This window comes from Otolemur garnettii, unplaced genomic scaffold (assembly GCF_000181295.1).
Source record: "Otolemur garnettii isolate 467f Iridium unplaced genomic scaffold, OtoGar3 scaffold00219, whole genome shotgun sequence".
NCBI lineage: Eukaryota > Metazoa > Chordata > Mammalia > Primates > Galagidae > Otolemur > Otolemur garnettii.
The window spans coordinates 1,625,813-1,652,211 of record NW_003852614.1 but is presented as its reverse complement, the minus strand read 5'-3'; the positions used below and the strand labels follow the sequence as shown (position 1 = coordinate 1,652,211).

Below are 26,399 nucleotides of genomic sequence, written 5' to 3'. Positions count from 1 at the left end.
TTTTTTTTTTTTTTTTTGGAGACAAAGTCTTACTTTCTTACCCTCAGTACAGTGCTCTGGTATCACAGTTCACAGCAAACTCTAGGTCTTGGGCTTAGGCAATTCTCTTGCCTCAGCCTCCTGAGTAGCTGGGACCACAAGCACCCTCCACAACCCCTGGCTATTTTTTGTTACAGTTTGGCCAGAGCTGGGTTTGAACCCACTACCCTCGGGGCTAGGTTCATATGGGTCTGGTGCCTGACTCACTGAACCACAGGCACCGCCCTGCATCATATTTTCTTAATGTGTTTTTCTATCCAAGTGCATTTGTTGATATAATATGATTACTCTAAACATCAAGTGATAAAGGCCAATGATAGGGCAGTATATGTGGTGGTGTGAACAAATTGTTTAACAAAAATTAGTCTGAGATATCTCCGTATTATTTCTTACAACTGCATGTGAATCTACAATGATCCCAAAATACAAAGTTTAATTTTAAAAAGACAATTGAGAGAAATATCGTAAATACCTTAGGTTCAATTATAGTAACAAATAAAGTTGGGAAGCTTACCTAACAGTTATTAACAACAGTTATCTCTGGAATATGATGTATTATAGCTGAGCTTTTATTTCCCTGTTTGCATTTTCTGATGTTCACACAATTATTTGTATAATTAACACAAATATAAATAACTTTAGAATAGATGTTGATTTATGAAATAAAATTAAAACAAGCTATTTCCTAGCACAAAAATTAGATGATTCTAAACTGCTGGAGAGCTAATTAGAGCTTTGGTGCAGGAAGGACAGAAAGGGGGGGGTGATGCAGCTGATGACTTATTCTGCTGCCCTCTCCATACAGGAACAGCAAGAGATGCCAAGAACAAGTTATCTGATTAACATCTGATTAACACCTCAGGGACTACTAACACCCTTACCTACATCCCCCTTTGCTCTGCCTCTTGACCTTTTTCACTCTCATTCCTCATCTCTTTCATTTCCTCCCTCACTCTGCCTCCTTCCAGCCATCTCTTTTCCTCTCCTTCTTACCTTCTCTGTCTTTTCCTTTGTCTTGTCTTTCCTTTTCTTTTTCCCTTCTCTCACTTTAATCGGCACAATTGAGAACCAAGGTGAATCTAAATGTTATATCTTTTGAAAATGAGGTTTGTCTTCACTGTAGAAAAATTAGAAAGCCCAGATAAAGGAGAAAGAGACTTTAATCTTACCACCTTTAACCACTAATAATATTTTAGCTCTTATGTATTCACATTTTCTGTGCAAACATATCTTTCACTAAAATGCTATGCTATCAACATATAAAAATCTATAACGTTTTAAGTTGTCTAGTTTTATATTGTGTGAGTATACCAGAATGTGTTTTTTCAATCTTCAACTGTTGAATATTCACTTTATTTTTAATGTTTTGCTGTTATAAAACAACCCTGTAAATCACATCCTTATGTATATGCATGTGCGCATGCATGCATGCATGCGTGCATGTGTATACACACACACACCTTTTTATTCTCGTCCAATTATTCCTGCAAGCTAAATGCCTACAAGAGGAATTAATGGCCAAATGGCATTCACACATTTTTAAACATTTCTGCTTTCTATACCTATTACCAAATTGACCTCTAGGAAGTTTACATCAATTAACTCTCCCTCCTGCAGTGTATGAGGCTGCTCATTGCCCCAGTCCTTATCAACACTGATTTATTATTACTTTCAGTCTTTGTTGTATCTTTTGAATAGAAATTCATTTTCCTCATTATTAATTTTGAATGCAAATAATCTGGTGTTCACTGTCTTGATCTCAAAAATACTAAAATAAGTTGGTTTCTATGTATGTGTGGCTGTTGGTAGTTTTCTTTTTTGTTCGTGTCAGGTTGTGTCAGGGCTCCTGATAGAAATAAGGTTATGGGCAGGCCTGTGGCTCAGTGGGTAAGGCGCTGGCCCCATGTACTGAGGGTGGTGGGTTCAAACCCAGCTCCAGCCAAACTGCAACAAAAAAAATAGCCAGGCGTTGTAGCAGGTTCCTGTAGTCCCAGCTACTTGGAAGGCTGAGGCAAGAGAATTGCCTTAAGCCCAAGGAGTTGGAGGTTGCTGTGAGCAGTGATTCTACAGCACTCTACCAAGGGTTAATAAGTGAAACTCTGCACTCTTATTCTAAGTGAAACTCTGTTTCAAAAAAAAAAAAAAAAACAGAAAGAAAGAAAAAAAGAAAGAAAGAAGGTTACCTACTCCTGTTCTAAATCCTTCCCGCCTCAATCTCTGTCAACTTGTCCTTGAACAGGTATCCCTCTAAGAAAGCCTCTGCGTTTTGGAGGCTTTCTATCTGCATTTAATCTTAAGTACTAGCTGAAAAAATGAGTTCAATTATAACTGTTTCATTTCTGCCAATATTCTCATCTTCATTTTTTTAATCTGTAGGGTGGGGATGATAATGCTTCAGAGGGTTGTTGTGAGGTGAAAAGAACATATGTAGAGCTCTTGGTGCAGGCCTATTATTCACAGGCAAAATAACTGAGACCAAGAGAACTCAAGGGATTTGTATAAGTTCTATTCAAGCCCAAATATTATGACCCTAAATCTTTTTTTTTTTTTTGAGATAGAGCCTCATGCTGTCACCCTGGGTAGGGTGCTACGGCATCACAGCTCACAGCAACCTCCAACTCCTGGGCTCAAGTGATTATCCTGCCTCCACCTCCCAAGTAGCTGGGACAACAGGCGCCCGCCACAATGCCTGGCTATTTTTTGGTTGCAGCCGTCATTGTTGTTTGGCAGCCCTGGGCTGGATTCAAACCTGCCAGCTCAAGTGTATGTGGCTGGTGCCTTAGCTGCTTGAGCCACAGGCACCAAGCCATGACCCCAAATCTGTCTCTTTTTGTCTTATGAAATATTTCACATTATTATATGAATACCCTGTAGCCACTACCTAGCTTTAAAAAAATTATAGAAATAAATTGTGTCCTTCCATAATCTGGTTTACCTTCCTCTCTCCCTCCCTCTCTTCTTTCCCCTCCCCAGGTAGTCACTATCCTGAATTTAGTGTTTATTACTCCCATGATGTGTCTATACTTCTATTCCATATTTATATATCTGTGTCAACTTTAATATTGTTCTACATGTTTTTAACCTTCTATTAGTGGCAACATATAATGCATATCATTCTGCAGCTAGCTTTTTTTTTACTCAATACTTTTTGAGTGTTTGTGGTAGTATAACAAAATACCTGGGACTGTGTATGTAATGTATAAAGAACAGAAACTTATTTTCTCACAGTTCTGGAGGCAGGGAAGTCCAAGGTCAATGTGCTGGCAGGTTAAGGTTCTACTGTCTGCTGAGGGCTGCACTCTTATTCTAAACTGGTACCTTGTTGCTGCATTCTCTGGAGGGGATGACACTGTGTCCTCACATAGCAGAAGGTGGAAGGGCAAGAGGTCACTTTTATAAGGATCTTAATCCCATTCATGAGGGAAGAAGCTCCCATGACCTAATCACTTTTCAAAGGGCATCTTAATACCATCACAACACCTGAATTGTGGAGAGAACACATTCAAACGTTACATGAAGTTCTACTTCATGTTTTTTAATCTTGGTTTAGTATTCTATTATATAAATATACCACATGTGTTTTACCCTTTCTCTTGTTGATAGATATTCAGATTATCTCTAGTTTTATGTTCTCACAAACATTGATACAATGGACATTCTCATATGTATTTCCTTATGGGGAGGAGCCTCTCTAAAGTAGTAGAGTGAGTGGTGGTGCCTGTGGCTCAGTGAGTAGGGAGCCGGCCCCATATATCGAGTGTGGCAGGTTTGAATCTGGCCCTGGCCAAACTGCAACAAAAAAATAGCCAGGTGTTCTGGCGGACACCTGTAGTCCCAGCTACATGGGAGGCTGAGGCAGGAGAATTGCCTATGCCCAAGAGCTGGAGGTTGCTGTGTGCTGTGATGCCACAGCACTCTATCAAGGGCTAAAAATAAATAAATAAATAAAGTAGTAGAATTCTTAGGTAATAAGATATGAGCAGATTCAATTTTACTGGACAGCACCAGTTTTCCAAAGTGGTTGTTCGATATATACTCCCACTAGCAATATATAAGAATTCCTATTGCTCCACATCATTATCAGCACTTATTACTATCATAGTTTTAAATTTCTGACAGTCTGATGGGTATGAAATATCTCATTATAGTTTTCTTCCTTTTCTTGAGACAGAGTCTTACTTTGTCACTCTTGGTAGAGTGCTATAGCGTCCTAGCTCACAGCAACCTCAAACTCTTGGGCTCAAGCAATCTTCTTGCCTCATTTTTTTCATTTTTATTTTATTTTATTTTTTGAGACAGTCTCACTATGTTGCCCTAGGTAGAGTGTCATGGTGTCACAACTCACAGCAATCTCCAACTCTTAGGTTTAAGCAAGTCTCTTGCCTTAGCCTCCCTAGTAGCTAGAACTACAGGCACCCACCACAACACCCGGCTATTTTTTGGTTATAGTTGCCATTGTTGTTTGGCAGGCCCGGGCTGGATTTGAACCTGCCAGCTGTGGTGTACGTGGCTGGTGCCCTAGCTGCTAAGCTATAGGTGCCAAGATAGTTCTTTCATTTTTAGTAGAGATAGGATCTCACTTTTGCTCAGGCTGGTCTCAAACTCCTGAGCTCAAGTGATTCACCCACCTTGGCCTCCCAGAGTGCTAGGATTACAGGCATGAGTCACCATGCCCAGCCTCTTTCTTATAGTTTTAATTTGTTTTTATCTGACTACTAGTGAGATTAAACATGCTTTCATATGTTATTGGCCATTCTCTTTTGTGCTTCTATAAAGATCCTATTAAGGTTGGGTATGGTGGCTCATGCTTGTAATCCTAGCACTATGGGAGGCCCAGGCGGGTGGATTGCTTGAGCTCACGTGTTCAAGACCAGCCTGAGCAAAAGCAAGATACAGTCTCTACTAAAAACAGAAAAACTGAGGCAAGAGCCCAAGAGTTAGAAGTTGCTGTGAGCTATGACACCACAGTACTCTACCCAGGGCAACAGCTTGAGACTCTGTCTCAAAATAAATAAATAAATAGCCTATTAACATTCTTCGTACATTTTTACACTGATATTATTGATTTGTGGGAGTTCCTATATGTACTGAACACCAAAACATTTTTTTTTGAGACAGGGTATCACTCTGTTGCCTGGGCTAGAGTGCTGTGGCATCATCATAGCTCACAGCAACCTCAAACTCCTGGATTCAAGCAATCCTCCTCCCTCAGCCTCCAGAGTAGCTGGGACTATAGGTACCCATAATTCCCAACTAATTTGTTTTTTGTAGAGATGAGGTCTTGCTATTACCCAGGCTGGTCTCAAACTCTTGGCCTCAAGCAATCTTCCTCTCTTGGCTTCCCAAAATGCTAGGGTTACAGGTGTGAGTCACTGTGCCCAGCATGGATGCTAAAATTTTGTTTGTTATATGTTGCAGATTATTTTCTCTTTGGCTTTCCTTCTTCTCCTTTGCTTATAAAGACCAACATAAGGAAGTTTTAAATTTTACTATAGTCAAATATATTAATCTTTTTCTTCATGGTCACAGTCTTTTAATAATATTATCTCACCTCTTTATGTCTTCCTATGACCCAGTTTAAGACTTCTGTTCCCATGCAGGCCTGATAGGTCACTCTCTTCCTTCTTTGCCTGCAGTGTTTGTCACATTGACATGTGCCTTTCGCTATGGCCATGCTGACTTGGATGTGATTGGTCTGACATTCCGCAAAGATTTGCATGTACAGGCCCAGCAAGTGGTCCCAGCTGAACCCACTAGCCCCAATGGGCCCCTCACATTCCTACAGGAGCGACTTCTACACAAGCTGGGGGACAATGCCTACCCCTTTACCCTGCAGGTACCAATTCCAAGTCCTGGGCAAGGTTTCCAGAAGGAGGACAGTGAGGGGACCCTATTTTTTTCTGTTTGCTGACCTCCTTTTGGTCCTCTAGATGGCCACCAACTTGCCCTGTTCAGTGACACTGCAACCAGGTCCTGACGATGCAGGAAAGGTAAAGTCTGTATTCTAAGAAAGAGCAATAGATGGTAGTGCCAGAGAAGAACAGTGGGACAAATGGACAATAATGAAAAAGGAGAAGTGGACAGCTAACACATCAGGTCAGGCATTTTCTTAGAGGCCCATGAGGAAGGAGGGACAGCACTGGAAATGAGTTCTCTTTATAGGCCTGCGGGATTGATTTTGAAGTGAAGGGTTTCTGTGCTGAAAGCATGGAGGAGAAAATCCCCAAAAGGTATTCTTTTGTCCCCAAATCCTTCCCTCCAGCCTCTGCCAAGAAACAGATCCTGTTCTCACTAGAGAAACAGTGTTACTTCTGACCTCCATATCACTGTCACCACAAATAATGCACAGTTCTACATCCCCTGTGGGTTCTCTTCTTTGGTCTAGAGCAGAGGTCAGCAAAATTTTCTGTAAAGGGCCAAAAGAAGAAATATTTAGGTTTTGTGAGCCACAAGGTCTCTGTTGCAACTACTCTACCATTGTAATGCAAACGCAGCCACAGATAGTACATAAATGAATGAGCATGGCTGTGTTCCAATAAAACTTTATTTCTAGGAGCTGAAATAATATCCATGTCATAATATATTATTATTCTTTGATTTATTTCACCATTTACAAATGTAATAACCATTCTTAGCTTGTAGGCCATTTAAAAACAGGCAACAGGGCTCGGCACCTTTAGCTCATATACCGGGGTTGGTGGGTTTGAACCCAGCTCGGGCCTGCCAAACAATGACAACTACAAGAAAAAAAAATAGTCAGGCATTGTGGCGAGTGCCTATAGTCCCACTTACTTGGGAGGCTGAGGCAAGAGAATCGCTTAAGCCCAAGAGTTTGAGGTTGCTGTGAGCTGTGACCCCACGGCACTCTATCAAGGGTGACACAGTGAGACTCTGTCTCAAAAAAAAAGTGACCCTGTCTCAAATAAATAAATAAATGAACAGACAAAAGGCCAGATTTGGCCAATGGACCATAGTTTACTAACTTCTGGTCTAAATACCTACATTAAGGGTCTAGGGGGGTTCTCTGAGGGAAACGTTCCCCTGCCCCCACACCCAAGCAAGAACTGGGGTATGATGGTGACCAGTTCTTTGGGAGATCTGTGGGTCCCAAAAGGGACATTCTGGCTAACTCCATGGCCTCTGTTCAGAGACTCTGTGAGGCTGGTTATTCGGAAAGTACAATTTGCACCCCTGGAGCCAGGGCCTGGCCCCTGGGCCCAGACCATCCGCCGCTTCCTTCTGTCACCTCAGCCCCTACAACTCCAGGCCTGGATGGACAGGGAGGTATGTGACTCCCCCCACTTCCTGATCCCTATCCTTGAACACCTCTGATGATCCCCTTTCTTCACTGATTACCTACTTGGGTAGGCAAAGATGGTAACCAGGGTAGCAATGGTGGTAAGGAAATAGGAATTCCTAGGTCTTTATCTGGGTGTTCTTCCTTTAACCTTATGATGGGTCTCTCCTCCTGCTTTAGGTTCACTACCATGGTGAACCCATCTCTGTCAATGTTTCCATCAACAACTGTACCAGCAAGGTCATTAGAAAAATCAAGATTTCAGGTGAGTTTTTTTATTTCCACCTCCCTGTACCTGGTCCCCAAACCACAGGTCTTTTTCTAAAACTCTGCCCCACTTAGCTGTGTCAAAATACATATTTTTGTTTGTCCACTAATGCATCACATATAGTATGCCTGTGTATAAGGTCCCATCTAAGGAAGTGAGCTGGGGTCTCAAGGATGACCGACTGATTATAGTCATGTGCTTTTTCTTGGCTTGTTCAGTTGACCAGATCACAGATGTTGTCCTGTATTCACTAGACAAGTACACCAAGACTGTGTTCATTCAGGAGTTCACGTGAGCTGGTGTTGGGGCTGGGGTCAGAGATTTAAGAGGTAGGGTGGTGGGAAGAGGACCAGTAGGCACATGAGGGTGTAAGGGAAAGACAAAAAGGTGGGGGAGAGCCCAAGAATTAGGAAGGTCAAGGTGAGGACTGAAGTGGAGAAAGGGAGGGATTACCAGGAAAACTTGGAGGAGGGGACCCAATTTACCCACAGGAGGACAAGCACAATGCTGAGAATGGCCAGAGGCATAAGGAATTCCCACCGGAGCTAATTCCTCCCATTTCTCTTCATAGTTAGCTATGCCGCCTCTCCTGGATACTCTAATAGGTTCTCAGGGTTGTGCAAGATATTCTTGTGAGTGAATTATACTTAATTAGCAGCTTAACCTGAGTTCTTCTCTTATTGTCCTTTCAAAGGGAGACTGTAGCTGCTAACTCCAGCTTCTTACAGAGCTTTACAGTAACCCCACTCCTGGCTTCTAGCTGCCAGAAACAGAGCCTAGCACTGGATGGCAAACTCAAGCATGAAGATACCAACCTGGCCTCTAGCACCATGTAAGCTCAAATGTAACCTCCATTTCCTACTCTTTTTTTTTGGGGGGGGGGAGACAGAGTCTCACTATGTCACCCTCAGTAGAGTGTCATGGTGTCACAGCTCACAGCAACCTTCAACTCTAGGGCTTAAGCGATTCTCTTGCCTCAGCCTCCCAAGTAGCTAGGACTACAGGCATCCACAACACCTGGCTTTTTTTTGGTTGTAGTTTTCATTGTTTGGCAGGCCTGGGCTGAATTCAAACCTGCCAGCTCTGGTGTATGTAGCTGGCACCCTAGCCACTGAGCTACAGGCGCAGAGCCTCCATTTCCTACTCTTAACCCATTTCACATGCAAAATATATATCTATGAGGTTTCATCTTTACTGAAGCCTGCGTTTAAAATATCCTAGGCTAGTGTTCAGAGACTCCTCTAGCATTGAGGACCAGCAGCAACCTAAATAATGCCCATGAGACCAATGGCAAGTTTAGGTCAAAGGCAGCAAGAAAAGAAAATGTGGAGAGGAAAAAATCCTAATGTTGTATAATACTACACAGTTCACAAAGGTACTACATATGTGTTATGTTATCTTCGTAAGAATCCCATTAAAGTAGGCTGCATACGTGTTCTTGTTCCATTTTTTTTTCTTTGCAGTTTTTTTTTTGGCCAGGGCTGGGTTTGAACCCACCACCCTCGGCATATGGGGCCAGCGCTCTACTCCTTGAGTCACAGACACTGCCCCTCTTGTTCCATATTACACTTAAGCTCCCTGAAGCTCAGACAAAAGGAACTTTTTATCCAAGCTTGCATAGTTAACAAGTGGCAGAGATGGACAAGATTTAATCACACATCACCTGGCTCTAAATACCATGATCTAGGCTCGGCGCCTGTGGCTCAAGCGGCTAAGGCGCCAGCCACATACACCTAAGGTGGCGGGTTCGAATCCCCAGCCCGGGCTCTCCAAACAACAATGATGGCTGCAACCAAAAAATGGCCAGGCGTTGTGGCGGGTGCCTGTAGTCCCAGCTACTTGGGAGGCTGAGGCAGGAGACTCGCTTGAGCCCAGGAGTTGGAGGTTGCTGTGAGCTGTGATGCCATGGCACTCTACCCAGGGGGATAGCTTGAGGCTCCGTCTCAAAAAAAAAAAATACTATGTCTATACAGCAGCTATTCTCTAGAGAATACAGAAATGGAGAAGACTAGATGAGAAATGGAGGACAAGGAGAACAGAGAAGGAGAGAGATATGATGAAACTAATAGAATTCTATGAAGTCATTCATTTGGCCTTCTGCCTTCAGAGGCCCTAGTATTAGATGTCTCTCACCAAAAGCCACTTGCTACAATCTTATTGAGTGTTGATCCCCCACCTCTCCCATGCCTTATCAATCAAGGAGTTATCAGCTGTTATTGTTAGAAATATCCTTAAAAATCATCCAAACAGCATTACTTTATAGAGAGGGGATCAGCAACCCAGAGCAATGAAGAGGCTTTTCCCAAGCTCATATAGGTCTGTGCCTTATTTCTCAATTAGTAGGTTTTTAGTGAATACTAGTTACATGCTTATTCCTATGCTAAGCAATGTTGGAGATAAAAAAGATTTAGTCAGTCTCTACCTTTAGTCAATTTATAGCCTAGATGAGGAATAAAGAGAAATGCAAAGACAATCTGACAGTTGAATGTCAGTACATACAGTTCAGATTATAAATCAAACAGAAGCTTTAAAAAGGTAGCAGAACTGGTGAGGGCTTCCAGGAGGAGATAGAATAAACTAGATCTTCAAAAATGTGAAGGATGTGGATACCAAAGGAGGAAGAAAGGAGCATTATAGATTGGAAAAACAGCATGGGCAAAGGCCAGAAGGTGGGGATCCACCTGGTACGTTCTGCTCACAGAAAGTGGGGTCCACTTAGGTTATATCAAAGCTGTTAGGGAGTTAGGGCAAGGGATTAGGGAGGCTAGATGTGAGCCAGATTGTTAAGGACCTTGAAAGTCAGGCAGAGTAGTTAACATTCAAAAAAAACAGGCCCTTGAGCAGAGGGTGACACAGTAAAACTGAATTTTAGGAAGAGAAATATTGTCTCAATGGGTAGGAGCTATTAAAGCCTGGGAGATCCTCTGGGAGAAGCAGAAAGGTGTGGTGATGAGAATGAACAGGAAGAAAAGGGAGGACTCAACAAAGTACTCCATATTCCCCCAAACACACAAAATGAATATGGAACCTCCAGTCTTCGACCGGGAATGAACAAGGAGCTGCTGGGGATCCTAGTGTCCTACAAAGTCAGAGTCAACCTGATGGTGTCCTCTGGGGGGTGAGTGAGGGTTCAGAGTCTGTCTGGGAAGGGGTTGGGAAGCCAAGGTTTCTCATTTGTTTTTCTCTGTGTTAGACTGACCCAATAGTTGTTTCTTATTACTTCTCCCAGACCAGGTTCCCAAAACCTGTGAGTTCAGTGAGCAAATCACCTTTCCTTCCAGAAACCCATTCTGTGGCAGAGTTGGCTTTATGATCTCTCCTCCCCTGATAAAATTAGGTTGCCCCTTCTCCATTTAAGCTGCTAATTTTGGGTATCATTCTACCCTCAGAATCCTAGGAGATCTGACAGCCAGGTGAGAGACTGTAGGGTCAAAGGATTGGGACAAGGAGCAAAGGGGATAAGGAGATGGAAAGAGTGACTAGGGAGGAGTCTGGAGGCATCAGAAGATTGGAAAACTGAGGGAAAGAGGGAGGTTCTGGGGATCAGGCTTGTAAGGAGATCAGTAACTCCATCTTGGGATCCTCACAGTGATGTTGGTGTAGAGCTGCCCCTGATCCTGATCCATCCAAAACCATCTCATGGTGAGTGACCAGGTGGGACTCTCATGAATGGTAGTCCTGAGTGAGGGTTAGGGGCCAAAAAGTTCTGATCTCTTGGAGGTGAGAGATGGAATATTAACAAGCAGAGTGGGTATCTAGATTTTCAGAGTAAGGTATGCTGTGTGTACATGATGCAAAGGGTTGGAAAGGGAGGGGCAAGAGTAAAGACATTTCTTCATGGAACTGAAGAGTCCCTTATCAGCTTCAGCTCCATTTTCCCCTTCCTTTCCATGCTAGCTGCAGAGGCCCCAAGGTAATGGAATACAAAGCCTAGGAGCCCTATCCCCCTCTTTCCATTGCCACCCACCATTTTATGATAAAAATGCAAAAAAGCTTCCCTTTATTGTAATACAAGTGCAGTGTAAACATATGGTTTAGCTTCATTTCATGGTTGAGGGCTTTTCATGTGCCTTCCTTTTCTTTTCTGCACCTCCATACCCACCCTCCACCTCCTGCTCCTCTAGAATTGTCCTCCCCCCTCATCCCTTCCATTTTTTTTCCTTTTCCCCTACTCCCTCGCACTTACTTTTGTCCTTTATTCCTAGGCCCCTTCCCTCCTTCCATTCTTATTTCCCTTCCACCACTCCTGGGAGACTTCTGTGCTGGTAAATTTGGGAGTAATGAAAGAAAACTAACCAGTGTGGTCTACGAAGATGGGGGTGAGGTTCAAGGGAGTAAGCTATCAAGAAGGGGCCTAACTTGGAAGCAAAGAAGGGATCACTTTTCTGGGATCTGGAGAGGGAAGTGAACATGAAGGACACCCAGAAAAGGGTTCCTAATCCTCTACCTCTCTCTGCTGCTTCTGTAAGCTCTGAGGACATAGTCATCAAGGAGTTCACACAGCAGGAGCCTGGCCAGGAGGAAAATCAGAAGGCTTTGGAGGTGGAGGGAGATGAGGGGAGCTAAGTGCTTTGCTCTGGTGCCCCTCTGTGTGGGGGTCTCTGTTGTAAAGCTCTAATAAATCAGCTTGTCCAGATATGCCTGGTGATCTCATTGATACTTCCTCATCCCAGAAAATAATGGAACTACTGAGAATGATCTTCCCTGCCCCCATGCCCTCACTGTGATTATATTATCCTTAGGATATATGTTCTTTTCCCATTTGGACCTAGACTTCTCTTCCATACAGTCACCACTCCTTCATGGATCCTTTGGCTTTCTTTCTGCCCAGGCCATCCCTGTCTCCACCCCATCACTCCACTCCAGTACTTGATTGCCCAAGGTATGAGGAGGCCTGGGTGCGAAGCCAACAGTCACAAGTTGCCCTTGGGGAGAGCGCAGTGCTGCCCCCTGCCTACTTTTCCTGATGTATGTGCCTTCAGTCTCTTGGAGGCCCAGAGCAAGGTCTGAGGCTTTGAGGCTTAGGCCTGGAGGCTGAGCACACAGACTGGACCTAAATACCAGTCTGTGTGCAAATCCAAGCTCTTATACCTGGGAGAGCAGTGTGGTGTGGGACTGGATTGGGCTTTGGGCATAGCAAGGTGAATGGTATGGAACGGACTGCAGTATTAGTTGGAGAATTCTGTGGAGTTCCTCCCCCTTGAGAAAGTTTGAACAGTGTGTACACGGGGTGGGGAGTGTTCATGGAGACTTTTGAGGGGAGAAAGAGTGCCCATGGCAATGGTTGGCCTACTTATCACCATCACAGTAGGAAAACTGTTGATAATCACCCACTACATGTACAACATCCTTGACTATACCTACTAGATACTGAGAAGTCACTTGGTACATTTTTGCCCCCTTCCTTGGCTGTCTCCCCCAGGATTCTTCTCCTCAAAGTTATCCATTATAAGTGTTCCTACTGACAGCTTACATAGGGGTGTCCAACCTGCAGCCTGTGGGCCATATCCTGACTTTGGGAGGACTTTGTTTATCTGTGGTGGTAGGCATCACAAAAAGTATGCATGGACTGTTTGTTTTTTGCTAAATCAGCTTTTGTTAGTGTTTGTGTATTTAATGTGTGGCCCAAGACAACTTTTATTCTTCTAATGTGCAACAGAGAAAAAAAAAGGTTGGACACTCCATAGGCTATCTCTTTGCCTAACTTGATGGATTTACTGAGTTTGGGCTTTTCATACCAGTCCTTCCCTGCCCCTAGGTTTATGGTTTAAATACTTGGCTACTTATTCTCCTCCAATTCCTGGGCTTAGGAGTAAAACAGAACCCCTGAAAGTCCTATCATTTTTCTTGACTGTACCTCACAGCTATTAGGTATAAGCTTTTAGCAGTAACCGGGAATTCCATCTTACCCTCTCTGATGGTTAAAAGACATCTATAGACAATGTAGTTCTACAGCAACTGGGATACCTCCAAGGCCAAAACAATTCATTCTCCACTATTTTCTTACTTAAAACCTCAATAAATGACTGATCCTTTAGCCTCAGCCTGTTTTTGCTTGCACCTTCTCCATACTACACCTATACTTCTACAGTGCAATTTCCTCATGCTAGTGCCCTAACACAGAACGATTCCAAGTACCTCAATGCGAGAACAGATTTAGGGCAGGAGGGTTATTGCCTCTCAGGCCCACGGCACCTGACTGGGATCTTTTACCATGTTTACCATACTTCTTAGATGAATTTTTTAAAATCTGTTAACCACAGGGAGTCTTGGACTTTAACATTCAGCCAATATGCCTGTATTTTCTTTCTCAGATGGCTTTAGGAGGCAGCAGAGCAAACAAGAGCATAAAATAGATTTCCCAAGGCTTGGAGCCGGAGGCTCAAGTGGCTAGGGCACTAGCCACATACACCAGAGCTGGCGGGTTCAAATCCAGCCCAGGCTCGCCAAACAGCAATGACAACTCCAACCAAAAAATGGCTAGGAGTTGTGGTGGGTGCCTGTAGTCCCAGCTACTTGGGAGGCTGAGGCAAGAGAATCGCTTAAGCCGAAGAATTGGAGGTTGCTATGAGCGTGACACCATAGCACTCTACCCAGGTTGACATAGTGAGACTCTGTCTCAAAGAAAAAAAAAAGATTTCCCAGGAATTAATTTCCCAAATTAATTCTACCTCCAGTTCTGCTCTCAAGGGATGTTGCCACCTAACAATGGCACTGAACCTCTACAGCTCAGTAGAGCTGGGTGGGATATATAGGAAGAGCCATAACTTTCTCATAAAAATATATTTCTACTATCTAGAACAGTATTTCCCATTTTTGAAGGCTTATTTACTTTGCTTACTTAAATATCTAGATTTCCAGGCTCCACCTCAGACTAACAGAATCACTCTCCAGAGAATGGCCTGGAAATATATGTTTAAGCTTCCCAGGATTCTTTCAAGGCAAATTTTTGGCTTTCATCATAGTGGCACTTCACCCCATACCTCACTAGAAAACTTTTCATACTGAATGGGTATTGTGAATATGCCAATGGAAATGGCATAAATGTGATCTGGAATCTCTAATGGTGGATTGGTAACTGAAGATCTGAGAACATGGCAGGAAGTTATTTGGGACTGGAGTGAACAAACGGGAGAAATCAGCAGTTAGTACTATTTCAACCTACAAACTAGAAATTGGGAACCAATTTCTTACTGTTGCCTCTGAAAAGACACACATCCAAGCCCCTTCCTTGGTTTGTGTTCCAGATCAAAGAATCTGGGAAAGAAGAGAGAATTATATTAATACTGTCTCCTGCAGAGAAATGTTCAAATCTCCTAGGGAAAAGGGAACTGTTTCTTCCAGCACTCTTCACCCTATTCCATTCCTGTAGCTGAGTTTCCTGGTTCTCCCTAATGTTTTGGCCACAGATAGTTGTGAAATAAGTATAGTGCTGCTCTGTCCTTTTCAGTCACTCTTCTCTTTGAAAGAGCTTTTCCTTGCCTCAATAGCATCCAATCAATATCATTCAAAAGTCACACCAACATTTCTTCAGCACTGTGTTTTACTTTTGTGGGGAAAGGAGGAGGAGGAAGGAGCAAAACCAGGGTTTTATTGGAGTCTCCAAAGCATATAAAAACTTTGGTAGTACAAAGATGGGATGAGATGGCCAGGCAAATCAGATGGAAGAGCCCTAAGATTCTTTTCTACTGATTTCTATAATATAAATGATATGTAAGAGACTAGCACATGGTATTCAATAAATGTCAGTTGCTTTTTCTAACTGGCTTCCCTAGGTTATACCTTGACATCATCATCCTTATCCTTTCAGGGAATAAAGCTCACTTAAAAAACTTGGGACCTGAAAGTACAGTACAGTTTGGGTAATAAAGTTGGTTAACTGTCTCCCTATCTTCCCCATTTTACTATGCCAGGGAGGGACTGAGTGTAAAAGTGGCTTCCCTGTAGTCTAGCCAGCTTGTCCTGGCAGAGTCCACATGAAGGGTTGTGGGCTGCAACTCTCTAGTGCACAGTCCTCTCTTTTTGGCGGTGATAATCTGAGGGAAGGAAGGAAGAAAAGAGTAGGTTATTTTAAAGCTTGAACTCCCAATTATCCTTCCCCAACTTATAGGGCCCCTAGTCATCAGTATTTAAAGAGTTCTTACCTAGGGTCTGCCATGTAAGTGAAAAGGAGAGTGTCACTTACTGTAGGGAAAGAAGCGGACACGCATGCTGATTTCACGGGCTGTCTTCAGGATCTCAACAGCCTGGAAAGAACAAAGCAGCTTGTACAAATGAAGAGATATGACCCAGGATGGAAACATTACAGGGAGAAATGGATTTGCCATTCCAATCTCCTGGGTGACTAATAGCTGGCTCCCTTTGGTACACTGCCCCAGGAGAGACCCTTGCTTGCTTGTTTTTCAGAGAATTAGGTTATATTATCTTTTTCTTTTTTTGCAGTTTTTTTGGGCCGGGGCCAGGTTTGAACCCACCACCTCCGGTATATGGGGCTGCTGCCCTACTCCTTTGAGCCACAGGCACTGCCCTATCTTTCTTTTTCTTTAAGAGATGGGCTCGGCACGTGTGGCTCAAGTGGCTAAGGCACCAGCCACATATACCTAAGGTGGCGGGTTCGAATCCAGCCCAGGCCCGCCAAACAACGATGGCTGCAACCAAAAAAAAGCCGGGCGTTGTAGCGGGCGCCTGTGGTCCCAGCTACTTGGGAGGCTAAGGCAGGAGACTTGCTTGGGCCCAGGAGTTGGAGGTTGCTGTGAGTTGTGATGCCAGGGCACTCTACCCAAGGGGACAGCTTGAGGCTCTGTCTCAAAAAAAATAAAATAAAATAAAAAATAAATTTAAGAGATGGCATCTCAATCTGGTGCCCAGGCTGGAGTGCAGTGGCATAATCATAGCTCACTGCAGACTCAAATTCCTGGGCTCAAGCGATCCTTCCACCTTAACCTCCTAAGTAGCTAGAACTACTGGCATGTGCCACCACAGCCAGCTAATTTGTTTCTATTTTTGTAGAGATTGGGTCTCACTATGTTGCCCAGGTTGATCTCAAACTCCTGGCCTCAAGCAATCCTCCTGCCTCAACCTCCGAAAATTCTGGGATTACAGGCATGAGCCACTGTGCCCATACTTTTTCTGGTTTTTGATATGAGGTCTTGCTATATTTCTCAGGCTGGTCTCAAATTGCTCTTGCATCAGCCTCCAAGTAGCTGGGATTACAGGGACATGTTACTATGTCTGGCAAGATGCTTTCTTATCAAGTTCCATGATGGCTACTCCTATCCAATCTCTATTTGGGATGGCTTCTTGTATCACCATAGCCCAAGTGCACTGCTCACCTTGCTATGTTCAATATCCTGGAAATCTACATCATTCACAGCTAGAACTTGGTCCCCTTCCTGAAGTCCTGCTCGATGTGCATCAGAGTCAGGAATCACCTGTTGGTAAAGAGTGAATACATGTGATTGGGATGGGATAATTTCAGAATACTACGTGTGAAATTCAGTGCTATTCAAATGTAAGGTGCTATTGTTTTTCTATTGACAATGTACGGAGACAGATGGCTTGCCAAATGCAAAGTTTTACGTGGAAAAGGGAGTGTCCCCATTATGTCCCTTCAGTGAATCTACTAAAGTAGATTGGATAGAAGTAGCTATTTATATTGCCTACCAGGCACACACACCTTGGAGATGAAGATGCCTAGCTGGGAGGCCTTTCCTCCTCGGATGTTAAATCCCAACTGTAATACAAGAGCACAGAATGGAGGCTCAAATGAGACCAAAACCACAAGAATACATAGCAGCAGCATGGTATGTTCCTCAGTGACATCAGAAGTTGTGTAAATGATATCTCAGCTTTTCTGTCCACAAGAAGAAAAGTTTCCTTCCATCCCCATCTGCTTCCTAATCCATTCCCCCAACCACTGGCAACTTCTGGTATGGACAAAGCTGGCTCCATAAATTCACCTGAGCTCCAGGAGGCTTCTTCAGTGTGACAAGTCGGGGAAGAAACTGGGTCAACTCATTGTTGTAGTCTGGGTGGTATACCCTCTGCAAAACACAGCAACCCCCAGAATTTTAATACCAGTCTTAGACTTCACATCTACCTTCATAAGAACACCAATGTCAATAAAAGGTCAAGTCACAGACTTAGCTTAAGTAGAAGAGATAACACTGTCCAAATGAGTAAATGGGTAGCATTGGGACAGGTTAGCAGCCTAGTACCTTTCCACTTCTTCACCTCTTGACAGAATGGAAACTAGGGCTCTGAATTTCCAGAATTCACTAGTGTGAATGGACCCGGGCCAGAGGTTCCATAGTAAGTTCTGCTTCTCAGAATCCAGCTTCTGAGTCCTCAGGCTACAACAAGGGCTAAGATTCACTCTCTATTTAGTTTTCCAACTCTGCCATCCTACCTTTCACACACCATCTCATGTCCAGGGGGAAAAAAATCTCCCACCCAAGAAAACAGACGGTTCCCACCTCATGAGGAGGAATCCATGCTGGTGGATTCTCATAGGCAGGCAGGAAAACCACCGGGTAGTCATCATAAGGAATCCGGCTGTCCATTTCACGTAAGGCCCTGGATTGGAAGGGTGGATCAAAGTGGACAAAAGTGATTCAAAAGGGACAGCAGCCCAGCAAGTTACAGAAAACAGCTCCAACCCATTAAAAGGCTGTCATTCTAGAGGCCCATCTAGGTATTAAGACTGGAGGAAGGAAGGAATTAAAAAAAAAAAAAAACAACAAAACTGTTAACTTTGCCAAAGAGCTTCTGGATGCCAAGCAACCTGGTAGGTACTTTGGAAAGATGATCTCATTTCTCACAACAATCCTGCAAAATATGTTACCCCCTTGTTCCTGGAGAAGAAGAAATAAGGTCGCGTCTAAGAAGACCTACTTTCAAAGCCCCGGGGAGTACTGACTCCATCTATCCTCAAAGACTCGGGGCAAGGCACGCCCCACATTCCCTAGATGTGACCAGTAATGGTGGGGTCCCCAGATCGACCCTTTCTTCATCACCAGCCACTCTCCAGATCCCCGCCCCGCATCCTGCTTGAGTGTCGCGCTCACGAACGTTTAAACCACCTCTTCAGCAGACCGGCCTCCGTCACCTCGGGATCCGCTCACCACCAATTCAGCCTGGGAACCGGAAGCAGATGCTTGCTTGGGTCGGAAAGAGGCGGGGCCGGAAGCGCGCAGCACGGCCCCCCTCCCAACACGTCCTCCCTCGCTAGCTGACGTGCTTGTTCCGCCCGTGGGCTGGCTGCGTTGCAATTGGTTCGTGTCTTTGGGATTGATTTGAAACTGGGCGGTTAAAGCTCCGGTTGCGACTGGGCGGCGGGAGAACAGGGAAGACCGAGGAAGGGACATTTAGTTTGGTGAGTTAAGGGGGGAATGCCTTAGAACCTGTTTTCCTGATACCCAGGGGCTTTGGTTCTTTGTCGCCGTCCCCGTTGGAGTTTTATCATTTTGTTGCAGATGCAACTTCCCACTTTTTAGTGTGTCGACTGACAGGTAGTCCCGTCGTGGCCAAGTCCTGAGGCCGCGATTCACCTGGGAGGGGAGCCTGCAGCCGCTAAGCCTGAGTTCCCTAACCCACCCACCCTCTGGGGAGGAGCCGTCACACCCCTGCTGATCTACCAAGATTCATCAGCAAGCCTTTTTTTCTCCCTGCAGAGACGGTGCTTGGGTAAGATAAAGATGGAAGAGGTGAAGGGAATTCCTGTAAGAGTGGCTCTGCGTTGTCGCCCTCTGGTCCCCAAAGAGATTAGCGAGGGCTGCCAGATGTGCCTTTCCTTCGTGCCCGGGGAGCCTCAGGTGCGTAGCAGAGTCCAGGCCTAAGCCTGAAGAACTGGAGCCAAACCGCAGTGAGGAGTGTGGCCTAGTCTTTTTTTTTTTTTTTTCTTACGCCTTGTCACTTGCCTTCTCTAGGTGGTGGTTGGTACTGACAAATCCTTTACCTACGATTTTGTGTTTGACCCCTCTACTGAACAGGAAGAAGTCTTCAATACAGCAGTAGCACCACTCATAAAAGGCATATTTAAAGGTGAGGTTATCTAATTCGTCAAACGTTTCTTGAGAGTATACTACTATGTGCCAGGCACTTTCCTTGAACACTATGCTGCAAATACAGGAATGGATGATGCCTTCAAAAAGCCCCTAGCCTAATAAACATTTGTGAAAGTTTCTGTACCCTTGAAGCTAGTTTTATACTTCATTTGCTTTCTGTGGTTCTGTTCATGTTTGACTTGCATATATATTTGTTTTTCCTGAAACCTCATTTGATTATAAGCTCTTTGGTGGATACCTATGGTGATTAGTGTCCTAACCTACTTGAGGCCTAGACACTGAAAAGCTTGTTGAGGGATTCAGAGATAAATAGTATAGATTCTAGACCCTGAAGGAGTTCTAAGTCCAAGGCATAGAAGTTGAGGTAGGTGACTACATAATTAATTTTGAATGCATAATATTTTTTTAAATTTTTATGCCTATCTTAAAAAATATTTTAAAAGTTAAAAATATACAACTGTCAGCCCTACTATATAAGTACCACTATATAAGTAGCACTCTCATACAAAGTGGTATGACAAACAAAAGCCTGGCACTAACTCTCCTTGAGGGATTTGGGACGAATCTCACAGGATAGTGAAACTTTGTGAGATAGGTTTTGAATAATGAGTAAAATTCTTTTAGGTGGAGAAGGGGATTTCCTAACGCCCCTGAATACTCTGGCCAATTGACCTTTATAGCAGAAGCCAAGGCTTTAATGTTGTTAAGACCATAGCAGCATTCTAAAGAAAGGAGCTGTTCCTGAGAGATGTCTAATTGTTACTCTAGAATAGTGGTTATTCAAGATTCAACACAATAAGTACGGTCATGTTACTGGTGCCTTAAATTTGAAAGGAATATTTGTGTATCATCTAGTTTAAACTTTCCATCTAATGAAAAGTGTTTTCTAGCATTACCTATGTTAGGTGAACTTCCAGTGTCTGTTTAAAATTTTTTCTTTGAGGTTGGGCGTGGAACCTCATGCCTATAATTATAACCGTAGCATTTTGGGAGGCAAGGTGGGAGATTGCTTTACATCAGAAATTAAAGACCTACCTAAGCAACATAATAAGACCTGATCTCTACAGAAAAAAAAAAAGAAAAGAAAAATTAGCTGGGTGTGGTGGTGTACCTGTATTCCCAGTTACTTAGGAGGCTAAGGCAGAAGGATCACTTGAACCCAGGAGTTTGAGGTTTCAGTGAGCTGTGATCATGCCTCTGTCTTCATACCTGGGCAACAAAGTAAGAACCTGTCTCAAAAAATTTTTTTATTTTAAGTTAATGTGAGGTTACAAACAACCAAATCACAATATTTAAATTTGTTGGTAGAATTCTTCTTGTAGCTATGTCTTACACCCAAAAGACGTGCCATATACCCCTATGTTGTGCCCATTCAGTGCAAGTACCCCCAAACCCCCCTCCCCCTTCTCTCATCTCTCTTACCCCTTCCCTCATCCCCCTGCCCCTTCTCTTATCCCCCCTACACCCAACTTGAATTGAAATGAGTATTTTTCCTATGTGGATGTAAATTAGATCATCTACTGGCTTCATATTAGTATTGAGTACATTGAATATTTGCTTTTCTATTCTTCTGGAAGAGTATGTTTCAACTCCATCCAGGTTAATACATCTTTTTCTGGCTGAATAGCGTTCCATGATATGCATATACCAACAGTTTATTAATCCATTCCTAAATTAATGGGAATTTAGGTTGTTTCCACGTCTTGGTGATTGTAAATTGAGCTGCAATAAACAATCTACTGTATATGTCCTTATGATAAAATTATTTTTTTTTCTTCTGGGTAGATGCCTAGTAGAGGTATTGTGGAGTTAAAAGGGAGATCTAATTTGAGTTCTTTGAGAACTCCATACTTCTTTCCATAAGAAGCTTGTATTAGTTTGCAGTGCCACCAACAGTTTAAGAGTGTTCCCCTCTCTCCACATCCATGCCAGCGTCTGCAACTTTGAGATTTTGTGATGTGGGTTAATCTTACTGGGGTTAGGTGGTATCTCAGGGTTGTTTTGATTTGCATTTCTCTGATGACTAGGAACAGTGAACATTTTTCATATTTGTTAGCCATTGATCTGTCTTCCTCAGAGAAAGTTCTGTTCATGTCTTTTGTCCAGTGATATATGGGATTGTTAGCTCTTTTTTTGTTGAATAATTTGAGTTCTCTATACATCCTTGCTATCAAGCCTTTGTCAGATTCGTAATATGCAAATATGTCTTTCTATTCTGAAGATAGTCTATTTGCTTTGATTGTTGTGACCTTAGTTGTACAGAAAATTTTCAGTTTACCAGGCTTCAGGCTAAATTATAAGTCCACAGTGATCAAAACAGATGGTATTGGCAGAAAAATAGAGACATAGACATTTGGAACTGAATAGAAAACCAAAAGATGAAACCAGTCTCTTCTAGCCATCTGATCTTTGATAAAGCCAACAAAAGCATACAGTGGGGAAAAGAATCTCTATTCAATAAATGGCGCTGGGAGAAGTAGATAACCACATATGAAAGACTGAAACTTGACCCACAGTTTTCACCCCTTACAAAAATTGATTCAAGATGGATAAAACATTTAAATCTAAGACAGGAAACAATTAAAATCATAGAAGAAAGTGGTGGGAAAACTCTTGAAGGGGTTGGTTTGAGGAAAGATTTTACGAAGATTTCCATGGCAATTGTAACAACAAAAAAAAATTAACAAATGGGACTTATTTAAACTGTCTCATAAATTTATTTTTCTTTGACAGGGAACTCATTGACTTACAGCTAGTTGAGTTGATATTTGATTTTTGGACACCTCTAATTACATTATAAAGATCTTTATATTGAAATGAAATTTGTTTTCTAGTAATTACTAACTCAGTGATGTTAGTTCATCCCTTCACAGAAACCTAGGCAATAGCTATTCACAGATTCTTTTTAATGTCATAGCTCAAGGCACACTGAACATGTTGGTTCAGATTTTAAAATATTAGTGCAGTAATCTCAAACTTATAAAAATGTTTTATAAGAACAATATATAGAACTTTTTCCCCCTGAACCATTTAAGATGAGTTGTTGACCTGATGCCTCCCAAATAGTTTAGTGTATATTTCCTACATAGAAGGACTTTCTCTTAAGTTGCCATGATACAACCATCAAAATCATGAAATTTACATTGCTACCTTGCTACCATCTAATCCTCAAACTCCCATTCAAGTTTTGCCAGTTGTTCCAGTAAGTCCTTTATAGCAGAAGGATGTGGTTCAAAATTATATGTTGTATTGAGTTGTGCTGCCTTTTTTGAGACAGAGCCTCATGTCATTGCCCTGGATAGAGTGCTGTGGCATCACAGCTCACAGCAACCTCAAACTCCTGGGCTCAAGCAACTCTCCTGCCTCCGCCTCCCAAGTAGCTGGGACTACAGACACCTGCCACAATGCCCAGCTATGTTTTGGTTGCAGCTGTCATTGTTGTTTGGCAGACCCGGGCTGGATTCAAACCACCAGCTCAGGTGTATGTGGCTGGTGCCTTAGCCACTTGAGCCACAGGTGCCGAACCATCTTTTTTCTACTTTGATGATCTTGACATTTTTGGTTTATCTGATGCTTACTTATGACTAGATCAAGTTGTGTATCTTTTAGTAGAGATATCACAGAGAAGTGGTCCCGTTTTTCTCATTGAGTCCTACCAGGCAGCACATGATTTTCATTTGTTCTATTAGTGCTGATAAACATTTTGATCATTTGATTAGATTTAGGTGTTAATCTGCTGGGCTTCTCCACTGTAAAGTTAATCTCTTCTTTTTAAATTCAGCATTTAGAAGACTATTAATTCTATATAATTCTCTTCTAATTAGCCATCTCCCATTTCCTTTAGCCATTCCAAAACAATGTGGTCTTCAGACCCTTTACAATCTGGTCACCTTCCTCAGAATGTACCTCTATAGCATAGTAAGAACACTATACTTCTACTTTTATATTCTTAATTTGAAAAACTATTAGAATTAATTATAGTACTCAAAAGCAGTATAGGCCAGGTGCAGTGGCTCAGGTCTGTAATCCTAGCACTCTGGGAAGCAGAGGCAGGTCGATTGCTTGTGCACAGGAGTTTGAGACCAGCCTGAGCAAGGGCAAGACCATCTCTAAAAAACAGAACAAAATAAAACAAAAAAAGGCAGGATAAAGTAGAAAGTGATTCCATGTTTGGTTAATATTGCCCTCAGTTGCAAAAACAAACCCAGTATTTTTTTGGGAGGAGGAGGAACAAGTCTCACTCTGTTGTCCAGGCTATAGTACCCTGGCATCAGCCTAGCTCACAGCAACCTCAAACTCCTGGGCTCAAGTGATCCTTCTACTTCAGCTTCCTGAATAGCTGGGACTGCAGGTGCTCAAAACAACATCCAGCTAATTTTTCTATTCTCAGTAGAAATGGGGTCTTGCTCTGGCTTAGGCTGGTTTTGAACTCAAACAGTCCTCCCAGTTTGGCCTCCTAGAGTACTAAGATTACAGGCAAGAGCCAGCATGCCTAGCCAAGGCCAGTATTTTTTTATAGTTAGCCCAACAGCACCCACTTTTATTCTGAACTGCTGGTACTATAGAACCCTGAGTATTTTATAAAAAGTACTGAAGCCTGGTTTCCCAAGTTATTGCTATCAATACATATCTGTGGTATTTGCAGAAAATTATGGAATGTTTTTCTCTTACACCATGGTTATGCCAGGTGATGGGTAGTACCAGCAATCTATTATAGTAAAAAACCTCAATTTAGTATTATCTTATGATCTTTCATGTAGACCAAGTTCTTTCAAAACTTCAAAGCTTTCATTTAGATTGACACATTGTTTCAAAACTTAAAAGTTGGCTGAGCGCCTGTGGCTCAAGTGGCTAAGGCGCCAGCCACGTACACCTAAGGTGGCGGGTCGAATCCAGCTTGGGCCTGCCAAAACAACAATGACAGCTGCAACCAAAAAATAGCTGGGTGCTGTGGTGGGCGCCTATGGTCCCAGCTACTTGGGAAGCTGAGGCAAGAAACTCGCTTGAGCCCAGGAGTTGGAGGTTGCTGTGAGCTGTGATGCCATGGCACTCTACCCAAGGGGATAGGTTGAGGCTCTGTCTCAAAAAAACAACTTAAAAGCTTTTCCTTCAGACTCCTAAATTATCTTGGTAAATAGTAGTTAACAGCTTTGAAAAAAGTATTCTGATCATTTAATAGAGAAAGCTTGCCTGTGTTCCTTTAGATCATATCTATCACCCTAATATGAGTTATATTTTTTCCCTAAGTTCATTTTTTTTTTTAACCTTGTTGTAAATTTTGATTTGTAGTTCCTTCTAGGTGCTGTGCTTACGGTTTTAGTAGCTTCTACCCTACAGTTAATTAGTGAGTTACAGTCATACATCGATTAACATCAGGGATACATTCTGACAAATGCATCATTAGGTGATTTCATCATTGTGCAAACATCATAGAATATATTTACACAAACCAATATTATGTACAGTATCCCTCTACACACCTAGGCTCCCAGACTTCAAAGCTGTATAACATACTACTTTACTGAATACTGTAGGCAATTGTAACACAATGGTAAGCATTAGTATATTTAAACATAGAAAGGGTACAGTGAAAATACATTATGAAAGATAAAAAGTATAAAAGATAAAAAATGGTATACCTGTATTAGGGCACTTACCAAGAAGTCAGTTTACAGGACTAGAAGTTGCTCTGGGTTAGTCAGTGATTGGTAAGCAAATGTGGATACTCAAGAGATTACTATACACTACTGTAGACTTTATAATAAACGTTGTACACATAAGCTACACTCAATTTATAAAAAAATTTTCTCCAATAATAATTAAATCTTAGCTTAGTGTAACTTTTTTACTTTATAAACTTCCTGATTTTTTTATTTTTTTCCTATTTTTAGTAGAGACAAGCTGGTTGGTCAGGCTGGTCTCAAACTCCTCAGCTCAGGTAATTGGTACACCTGCCTCAGTGTCCCAGAGTGCTAGGATTATAGGCATGAGACAGTGTACCCAGCCTAACTTCTTAATTTCTTTTTTTTTTTCAAGACAGAGTCTCATTTTGTCACCCTCGTAGAGTGCCATGGCGTCACAATGCACAGCAACCTCAAACTCCTGGGCTTAAGCGATTCTCTTGCCTCAGCCTCCCAAGTAGCTGGGGCTACAGGTGCCCACCACAATGCCTGGCTATTTCTTGGTTTTAGTTGTCATTATTGTTTGATAGGGCTGGGCTGGGTTTGGACCTGCCAGCTCTAGTGTGTGTGACTAGTGCCCTAGTCACTGAGCTACAAGCGCCGAGCCCTAACTTCTTAATTTTTTAAACTTTTTCACTCTTTTGTACTAACACTTAGCTTAAAACACACATATACCTATATAAAAGTATTTTCATTTTTTGATCCTAATTTTATGTTTTTTTTCTACTTTTTAAAATTAACATTTTTTTTAACTTTGTAAACATTTTTTAAAAAACTAAGACACAAACACATTAGGCTAGGCCTACACAGGGTCAGGATCATTAGTATCTGGTCTTCAGGGGCATTAATAAAATGCATGGAGTGGTCATCTCTTAAGGGAATAATGCCTTCCTCTGAAATACCTCCTGAATGATCTACCTAAGGCTGTTTTTTGGGACAGAGCCTCAAGCTATTCCCCTGGGTAGAGTGCCATGGCATCACAGCTCACAGCAGCCTCCAACTCCTGGGCTCAAGCGAGTCTCCTGCCTCCGCCTCCCAAGTAGCTGGGA

At 42.6% G+C, this 26,399-nt stretch overlaps 3 protein-coding genes across 5 annotated transcripts in view; 2 read left to right on the top strand and 1 right to left on the bottom strand.

Moving 5' to 3' along the window:
- The window catches only part of ARR3 (arrestin 3), a 14,575-nt gene extending 2,331 nt beyond the window's left edge, over nt 1-12,244 (top strand). Inside the window, exons 5-16 of the mRNA XM_003801764.3 lie at nt 5,676-5,875; nt 5,970-6,029; nt 6,202-6,269; nt 7,188-7,323; nt 7,517-7,601; nt 7,823-7,895; nt 8,299-8,436; nt 10,639-10,722; nt 10,994-11,017; nt 11,194-11,246; nt 11,508-11,517; nt 12,074-12,244. Of these exons, the coding sequence (XP_003801812.1) occupies nt 5,676-5,875; nt 5,970-6,029; nt 6,202-6,269; nt 7,188-7,323; nt 7,517-7,601; nt 7,823-7,895; nt 8,299-8,436; nt 10,639-10,722; nt 10,994-11,017; nt 11,194-11,246; nt 11,508-11,517; nt 12,074-12,170 (1,028 nt within the window). The 3' untranslated portion in view covers nt 12,171-12,244. The remainder of the gene's footprint in view (nt 1-5,675; nt 5,876-5,969; nt 6,030-6,201; nt 6,270-7,187; nt 7,324-7,516; nt 7,602-7,822; nt 7,896-8,298; nt 8,437-10,638; nt 10,723-10,993; nt 11,018-11,193; nt 11,247-11,507; nt 11,518-12,073) is intronic.
- A 2,885-nt stretch (nt 12,245-15,129) lies between these two features.
- On the bottom strand, nt 15,130-18,751 carry PDZD11 (PDZ domain containing 11). Of its 3 annotated transcripts, none has more exons than XM_023508041.1 (7): nt 18,686-18,751; nt 18,080-18,179; nt 17,564-17,647; nt 17,281-17,337; nt 16,937-17,035; nt 15,749-15,850; nt 15,130-15,640 (listed from the first exon to the last, which is right to left on the bottom strand). In XM_023508041.1, exons 2-6 carry the CDS (start codon nt 18,164-18,166, stop codon nt 15,782-15,784), a joined length of 396 nt encoding a protein of 131 aa, XP_023363809.1. In that variant the 5' UTR covers nt 18,167-18,179; nt 18,686-18,751; the 3' UTR covers nt 15,130-15,640; nt 15,749-15,781. The 3 variants fall into 3 exon arrangements, with proteins under 3 accessions (XP_023363809.1, XP_012668176.1, XP_023363808.1); XM_012812722.2 differs by having other exon boundaries at nt 15,790-15,850; XM_023508040.1 differs by lacking the exon at nt 18,686-18,751 and having other exon boundaries at nt 15,790-15,850; nt 18,080-18,193.
- Nucleotides 18,752-18,941: 190 nt separating this feature from the next.
- Nucleotides 18,942-26,399, top strand: part of KIF4A (kinesin family member 4A) — a 150,235-nt gene continuing 142,777 nt past the window's right edge. Inside the window, exons 1-3 of the mRNA XM_003801762.3 lie at nt 18,942-18,978; nt 19,277-19,417; nt 19,532-19,646. Of these exons, the coding sequence (XP_003801810.1) occupies nt 19,301-19,417; nt 19,532-19,646 (232 nt within the window). The 5' untranslated portion in view covers nt 18,942-18,978; nt 19,277-19,300. The remainder of the gene's footprint in view (nt 18,979-19,276; nt 19,418-19,531; nt 19,647-26,399) is intronic.